The sequence below is a fragment of the Notolepis coatsorum genome, assembly GCF_963971535.1.
Source record: "Notolepis coatsorum genome assembly, contig: SCAFFOLD_1155, whole genome shotgun sequence".
In the NCBI taxonomy this organism is placed as follows: Eukaryota; Metazoa; Chordata; class Actinopteri; order Aulopiformes; family Paralepididae; genus Notolepis; species Notolepis coatsorum.
In genome coordinates, this window is record NW_028171394.1 from 1 (window position 1) to 8,738 (window position 8,738).

Consider the following 8,738-nt stretch of genomic DNA (forward strand, 5'->3'; position numbering starts at 1 on the left):
CGCCATTGCTCAGATGTGTGTTCTTGGTCTAATGTGGGTGTTTGGGGCCTTCCTGTTCGAGGAGGGGACAATGGTAGAAGCCTACATCTTCACCATCCTCAACAGCCTGCAGGGGCGCTGTGTCTTTGTCATGCACTGTCTACTGTCTAAACAGGTAAGAGAGAGAGAGAGAGAGAGAGAGATGTAAGAGATAGATAAGGTAAGACCAAACAGATAAAGTTGTGCTCTGCTGCCCTCTACAGGTGAGAGACGAGTACGCCAACTTCTTCTCCTGCATCTGTAAACCACAGAAGAAGAAATACTGGGAGTTCAGCAGCACAAACAACCCCTCCAGCAATCAGTCACAGTCACAGGTGGGCCTAGTAGAGTCAGTCTCTCTCTCTCTCTCTCTCTCTCTCTCTCTCTCTCTCTCTCTCTCTCTCTCCTCTCTCTCTCTCTCTCTCTCTCTCTCTCCGCTCTCTCTCTCTCTCTCTCTCTCTCTCTCTCTCTCTCTCTCTCTCTCTCTCTCTCTCTCTCTCTCTCTCTCTCTCTCTCTCTCTCCTCTCTCTCTCTCTCACACACACACACACTCTCTCTATCTCTCTCTCTTTCTAACACACTCCTGAGCAAAAACACATTTTGTTTTATTCTAAATGTGTGTGTGTGTGTGTGTGTTGTGTGTGTGTGTGTGTGCATGTATTGTTGTGTTTCCCAGCCAGTCTCGGAGTCAGAGTGCTCAGAACACAGGCGAGTCACACATATGAAGGATCTCTACTCTACCCACAATGCTCTCCTCTACCCACAATGCACTCCAACAGGCAGACCTTTCCAGCGTGTGTCCAGTCGAGATTCTAAACTGTTCAATAGGGGATCTGGTTCAGGTCATTCAGACTGCATTCATGACAGCTTGGGAATAATCTGGCTAATGACCTCTGACCTCTTAACCATGCCTTACGGCAGCATCTGGCTACAGGCCCATATAGCAGGTTCAAATGCAGTCTTTTTAAAAAGTTTGTTTGTTTGTTTCTGTGAGTGGGATGTCACAGATAGTCAAATCAGGGATATCAGAGCTCTATGATTCTGTCATTCTGATTCTGGTGATGATTGTTGTTGTTGGTTGTTTCCTATCTTTTTAGGTTACTTTTTAGGTTTAGATATTGCAGCCAAGTTGTTCCAAGTTGTCATAAATGCAACTAAAACCTGAAGTGAAACCAGTTATACAGTGTAGTCTATTAGTGGTCGACCAATATGGGTTTTTCAATGGCTGATACTGATATTTAGAGAGCGATGGCCTAGATAATGATTTCTTTTTTGCATCTGATAAAATACAACAATTTAATATTAATAACAAATGAGACATAAAAAAAATAGTCTTTTCTTTATTAGATCTGCATTCTGCACGCTACTTATTATTTTATATCAATAAATGTATCAAACAAAATAAATAAATAAAAAACTTTAAAAAAAAAATTGGAATCTATTGACACTTGTGGGATTGCCACAAGGGGGAGCTCTAACAGTTTTGGTAATCAGCCATGTGGGCAGGTTTGATGCAGATTATATCAAAATGCCAGATATCAGCCGATCAATATGTCTATCACTAATAGTCTAGATACATATATTGCATCACAACCAGCTGGGAAGGTTACTTTCACAATGTGATCAGATTACTCATTACTTAGAGTTGTAATCAGTGATACAATCCACTGGATGACTCAATGTAATTTAATCTGATTACTTTCCCTTACTTTTGGATTACTTTGCTTCCGAAATGTATAGAATATGAAATTATATGGACGATTTACTCCAAACGATAGACTGTCATTTGAATAATGGTATCATTCTATAACAATAGAGGTCTTTCATGGAATGTTTAGAATTTGTCCTCCATGTTGGAAGAAACGGCGGTTGCCATGTGTTGATATGAGAAACATAAAAAAATATATATATATAAATTGTTTTCTTATGACTAGGTCTTATAAAAAAAAATCACAGTGGAACAGCAATATCACGATACCTACTTTATCACTGTTATATTGACGAGGCTTAACCCGAGGTTCAATAACATCCATTTATTGACTCGTTCGTATATCTGCATCCATGCCGCTTACGTATCTGTCACGTTACAACTCGTGTCGCCTTCCTGGTGCAGCATCACACTAACTACGACAATCAAATAGGTTCAAACTCGAACCTAATACATCACAATCACCACACAGAAATTAGGCTCTTTTTTTTTTCTCCGAAAGAGGTTACCAATGGTTACAGGCAGCCATGTTGGAAGAAAAAAGAACTAGAACGTTCCACGCAAGGCCTCTGTTACAAACCATTCTTTCAAGTCGTGTGACACAACCAAAAGTGCATTTTCCCTTCACATAATGGTTCTGAGAAAAGCTATGAATAATCACCTATTCTCAACAATGTCCTTTAATGTCATTATGATGTTTATTTCCCACAGTAACAGATCACAGTTACCCTTTTCCTTTTGTAATCAGACCACTGTAATCCCATCATGCCATGCTAATCTCAAACCCCGAGACTGTTAATTCGGGGACATCAGAAATGAAAGGTACTTCTTTTTTCGATTGATTCGTCCAGAATATGTCGTAATAATGATACGATATAAGCTGTATTCCTGTACATTTGTTTAATGAATAGATTCTGATATATTTATTATTATTTCCAAGAGCACACATTCGTTTTTTTTGTTTGTTTGTTGAGAAAGTAGATTATTAAGAGCAATATTCTGTTTTATGTAAATGTTTGATAAATAATTGTATGCTGGTATTTTGAAATGTAATTTTTTTTTATGCAACAAAAGCGTAATTGCAGTACTGTTTGTCAAAAGACGTTGAAGGAAAGTGTTGACCATGTTCACTCAGTAGGCTTCGTGTTCATTTACTGAGTGAAATGTGAAAGGAGAAGAACCTCGCCACCATGAGGTGTTAAGACCTGGCTGGACCAACTTTTAAACTTTTTGAATTCATGAATTTGTTCTTAAATTTTTTGGGCCAAGCAGATTCTATTCAGGGGAACTGTCGTTTTTCACGTGTTCTTGTTGTTGTTGAACAAAATGAGCTGCAATTATTGTTGCTCATGGCTACATACAAGCATTCACTGTACTTAACCCTTTCACTGCCACACGACAGAAGGTTAACCCTTTACTATCACACAACCGACGGCGATGCTCCATCATTAGCATCATTAGCTCCGCGGATGCGGATGGCGCATCGCCGTCGGTCGTGTGGAATAGTAAAGGGCTAGCCTTCTGTATTGTCACAGTGAAAGGGTTAACCGGCTGCCGTGTGGCAGTGAAAGGGTTAAAGGGGAAGACACAGCCATGTTTAATTATTTGTAATTTATTTTCACGACCAGGTTAATACTAAGATTACTTTATTGTCAATATACACGAGGCAAATTAAATGCATCTTTCCTCATATCAACCCTAGTTACACACACACACAGTCCTCATATCAACCCTAGCTATACACAAACACAGTCCTCATATCAACCCTAGTTACACACACACAGTCCTCATATCAACCCTAGTTATACATACACAGTCCTCATATCAACCCTAGTTACACACACACAGTCCTCATATCAACCCTAGTTACACACACACACACACAGTCCTCATATCAACCCTAGTTACACACACACAGTCCTCATATCAACCCTAGTTATACACACACACAGTCCTCATATAACCCCTTGTTACACACACACAGTCCTCATATCAACCCTAGTTACACACACACAGTCCTCATATCAACCCTAGTTATACATACACAGTCCTCATATCAACCCTAGTTACACACACACAGTCCTCATATCAACCCTAGTTACACACACACACAGTCCTCATATCAACCCTAGTTACACACACACAGTCCTCATATCAACCCTAGTTATACACACACACAGTCCTCATATAACCCCTTGTTACACACACACAGTCCTCATATCAACCCTAGTTACACACACACAGTCCTCATATCAACCCTAGTTACACACACAGTCCTCATATCAACCCTAGTTACACACACACAGTCCTCATATCAACCCTAGCTATACACACACACAGTCCTCATATCAACCCTAGTTATACACACACAGTCCTCATATCAACCCTAGTTACACACACAGTCCTCATATCAACCCTAGTTACACACACACAGTCCTCATATCAACCCTAGCTATACACACACACAGTCCTCATATCAACCCTAGTTACACACACAGTCCTCATATCAACCCTAGTTACACACACACAGTCCTCATATCAACCCTAGCTATACACACACACAGTCCTCATATCAACCCTAGTTATACACACACAGTCCTCATATCAACCCTAGTTACACACACAGTCCTCATATCAACCCTAGTTACACACACACAGTCCTCATATCAACCCTAGTTATACACACACAGTCCTCATATCAACCCTAGTTACACACACAGTCATATCAACCCTAGTTACACACACACAGTCCTCATATCAACCCTAGTTACACACATCCATTACACAATCCAGCTCCCGGCGTTGCTATCAGCTTGGCTGGCCGCTCACACTAATACAGTATTAGAAGGTGGGAAAGCTGAAGGGTGGGTCCTGGGCGTTGTGGACAGCGACCCCTACAGTTCGGTCGGGGCGCCTGCTCAGCGAGGGTAGGATCTAGGGAGAGATAGTGCGGCCTCCCACACGCTACACTCTCCCCGGTGAGAATCTGCGCGGCCAGGCTGGCCTGCCGGCTGGCTGCACATGCGTCGGAGGAAAAGCATGTGATAGTCTCCGGTCTCCCGGACCAACAGTAGGGGAAAGTGCGCAACAACCAGGAAGGGTGGGATGGGAGAAAATTCGGGAAAAAAGAGGGGAAGAAAGATAATAAATAATTTTTTTTTAAAAACCTAGTTATACACACACAGTCCCTCACACATATGCATTTCAGAGGTCGGAGCGCAGGGTCGCCTGCAGTGCAGCGCCCCTGGAGCAGTTTGGGGATTTGGTGCCTTGCTCAAGGACACTTAGACAGAGATGGTGGGCATCATATTATGTAATACCAGCCACCTTTCAGTCACCAGCTCACAGCTGGAATACACCCCCCCTGTCGGTGTCCCGCGGGACTGAACCAGCAACCCTTTGGTTACTTTTGGCCTCTCTACCACCTGTAGGCCACCCTGCTTCCCCTTTCAGTGAACACACACGACTCACCGGCCTGAACATAGATATCTATAGAACACTAGATAGCTTAAGGCGGAGTCACCAGCGTCACTGAACCGCTGCCATCTTGCTCCAGTTAGCCTTGAGTGAGAGTGAGTGAGCTGCACAGACAAAAATACTCATAACTCGCTGAAATATTGACGGATTTACAAACGGGTTGGTTTGCTATAAACATCAAAGATGTAGTTATGATACTGCATACTTAAAAAAAAAAATTAAAGACGTTTTTTTTTACAAACCGCTTGAATCATAGCCACGTTAATAATGCTTGTAATAAACCAACCCGTTTGTAAATCCGTCAATATTTCAGCGAGTTATGAGTATTTTTGTCTGTGCAGCTCACTCACTCTCACTCAAGGCTAACTGGAGCAAGATGGCGGCGGTTCAGTGACGTCGCTCTCCATTGGCCGGCAGCGCGGGCAAGCTATCTAGTGTTCTATATATATCTATGGGCCTGAAGGCCTGAAGCCAGAGATCATGTAGACCTCAAAACCGGTGACACACCACACCCGGTATAAAGACTACATTGTGTGACAAACGAGAGGAGACTGAGCACGCAGGGATCAAGGACACCTGGTGGAGTCTAAATCTCGCTACAGGAGGGTTGTTCCTGCTCACAGATCATATCGGTGGGACTTTTCATGACCAGAGGAGGAACTATGTGAATTCTTCTTAACTTAGGTGGTGGTTCCCGGCTTTGAGAAGTCGTTTCAAATTTCTGTATGCAGCGTGTGGCAAGATTGTGTATTTGCTGTCACAGCACTATTCAGGCATTGAATTGAAAAAAATATTTATAATAACAAAGAAAATAATAAAAAAAAAAAACTTTATTTATCCCAGAGGGGACCACTATCTGAGCTCACCGCCAAACCCAGGGGTGTCTCTGTTTAGTCATAGGTGATCTGGGAACAGTTATGAAGCATTGCGTAGAGTTGATAACATAAATAATATTATTGCACCTTTCCTTTGACAATCAATATCTTATTCATCTTATTACTCCACCAGTATTTTGAGAATGTAAGATTTTTTTTTTTTATTTGAAGAATATACAGTGGTTTGGTCTCTCTTGTCTGAATGTACTATAATATGAACTTATTTTTCTACCTTTTGTGTTGCAATTTACATGTTGGTCGGTACTGCGTTAAAAAAATAAATGTCCAAACTCTGTCCGGAAAACATGTCTGGGTCTGTATTCTCCTACCCACCCCCCCCCCCCCCCCCCCCTCCCCCCTCCCCTCACACCCCCGTACACCCGTTACACCCCCCTCACACACTGACATATCGACCCAACTTTTTCTCCTCAGACATAGAGGGAGGTTCTCTGAGGGACGTTCTGTGGAATGCATATGCAGATCATGTAAACGTAAAATATCGTTGCCATTGCAGGCTATTTAAATGCACATGCATGCGCACACACACACTCACACACACGCACACACACACGCGCGCACACACACACACACACACACACGCACGCACACACACACACACACACACACGCACACACGCACGCACGCACGCACACACACACACGCACGCACACATGCGCACACACACACACACACGCACGCACGTACACACACACACACACACACGCACGCACACGTACACACACACACACACACTCTGGTGAGGCTTGTGACCAGAACAGTGGCAGAGCGGCAGACACAGAGCGACACACGATGATGCCTGATGACGGTGCCCGCGAGATGCAGAGTGGAGCTGGCGAGACCAGACAGAATACTGACGTGGGTCCAGGATGTACGTACGGTGTGGATGGTTCCAGTAACTATAGGCCAGCTGCGGTGAACAGCCGAGCAGAGACCGGTTTTTCTCACCCGACCGTGAGACCAACCTTGAGCCCATGCGATAGTAGCACTGAGCGGCACAGGAAGTCCGTCATTACGACAGCCATCAGACTTTACTACAACGCATCAATGGGGGGGGGACCCTGATGTAAACGAGACGAAAGTCTTTCTCTGGTCTGCATCCCCTTAACAATTGTGTGTATTGAGCCGTACTGTATTTGTACCCATTCTGCAATCTGTTAATAACATTATCAATCAATCAATCAATCAATCAATCAATCAATCAATCAATCAATCAATCACTGTGCCTCACTGCATCACCGAGCACAGAGGGACAGTTACCATCTTCTTCCTGGACTTTTACTTTTGAAACACTGTGCAATATTACACTTACTGTAGACTTCTGTATATTTTTACTGTGTATTTTATTCTATTCTTATTCTTAGGCCATTTGTTTTGTTATTCTTATTCATGACGTTGTTCTGTCTAAATGTTTAATGTGAGCGATTTGTAGTGTCAAATTTCCCTCGGGATAATTAAAGTATTTCTATTCTATTTATTCTATTTTTCTAGAGTGAGGATGAAGCCAGGTTAACTCTTAACATGCAACGTCCACTATGTGGGACGTTTTTAGGACGATTTGCCCACCGGCACTTTGGCGACCCCTAGTGGCTCGGGTGTGCATATTTTGTAATACTATATATATATCGAATTGAAGGCTTATTTGTTGCCTGTCGATAGCAAAATCCGTTCAGCGGTTCTCGAGTTACATGCCGGTATTTGAGGCTTGTGCAAAGTACACAGTATTGCGCAAAATACCACTCCCGACTCTTGGGGCTCTAGTTCCGTCAATCTAGATCCGATTTCGAAAATGATTGTGGAGGGTTGTAGCCAATGAGTGTGGCTTTCCAATGATAGCCCACGTGGGGATGTATAAATCAGGGATCTGGTGAGAAACTAATGAGCAAAAACAGGAAGAGAAAAACAGCCGAATGAATTGAAGTCTATGAGAAATTTGGACATGTACTACATATGGGTTCAGGCTATGGGTCCGTCTGGATTTGTAAGCCATACCACCTTCTGGGGAAATACTACCTGTGGACTACTAACTACTACAGAAAAACTTGAGTAACAAGTTTTTCTACAACTCAAGTTCATACCTATGTCACTCTATTACGTTAGCACTAAAATTGAATTTTATTTCTGGAATCAGAAACTTCAGAATGTCATCTTTCAAAAGAGACCAGGCTCATGCATGTGCTATAAGTATAAAGTATGTTGTTTTGGTTTGCAAAAAAAGTATGCAGTCCTCAAAAATGAAAACTAAAAAGGCCACTTTTGGGGGCGCAGGTTAAGAGGCAGCCCGAGATTTATTTCACGTCACAAATAGATCAATACAGTCCGTATTAAGTGATGTTGTGTTTCTTTTTCAAATGTAGCCAATAGTAAAGACACTAATCAAAACAGCAAAATCAAAAGTCAAAGTGTATATTTTCAGCACTACGTTTGTTTAGCAATGATTTTAAGTGTCATTAGCGAAATATGAGCTTATAAGCATTTCTGCGCATTGCATCGAAAATCTGAGGATTTAGACGCGAGGACAGGAAGCCGTCATGAAATCGTTATAGTCCGAAGAAAGAGGAGACCCAGCACGATCAAAATTCATAAAACTACACTACCCAGCTCACACCAGCCGCAGACAATGGAAGTCCACCATTTCTTTC

General features: G+C 42.5%; 1 protein-coding gene across 2 annotated transcripts; it reads left to right on the forward strand.

The window, feature by feature from the left end:
- Positions 1-6: 6 nt before the first annotated feature.
- On the forward strand, positions 7-3,118 carry LOC311248272 (adhesion G protein-coupled receptor E5-like). 2 transcript variants are annotated; one of them, XM_084339185.1, is made up of 3 exons: positions 7-154; positions 243-353; positions 699-3,118. In XM_084339185.1, the coding sequence occupies exons 1-3, from the start codon at positions 14-16 to the stop codon at positions 741-743; spliced, it is 297 nt and encodes a 98-aa protein (XP_084195311.1). In that variant the 5' UTR covers positions 7-13; the 3' UTR covers positions 744-3,118. The 2 variants fall into 2 exon arrangements, with proteins under 2 accessions (XP_084195311.1, XP_084195312.1); XM_084339186.1 differs by having other exon boundaries at positions 243-346; positions 695-3,118.
- Positions 3,119-8,738: the final 5,620 nt, after the last annotated feature.

Bases quoted from the DNA above. Each gene is read 5' to 3' on its own strand.
- LOC311248272 (XM_084339185.1), top strand. From the start codon at position 14: ATGTGTGTTCTTGGTCTAATGTGGGTGTTTGGGGCCTTCCTGTTCGAG. The intron at 155-242 runs GTAAGAGAGAGA...TGCCCTCTACAG, and splicing joins ACTGTCTACTGTCTAAACAG to GTGAGAGACGAGTACGCCAA. The intron at 354-698 runs GTGGGCCTAGTA...TTTCCCAGCCAG, and splicing joins GCAATCAGTCACAGTCACAG to TCTCGGAGTCAGAGTGCTCA.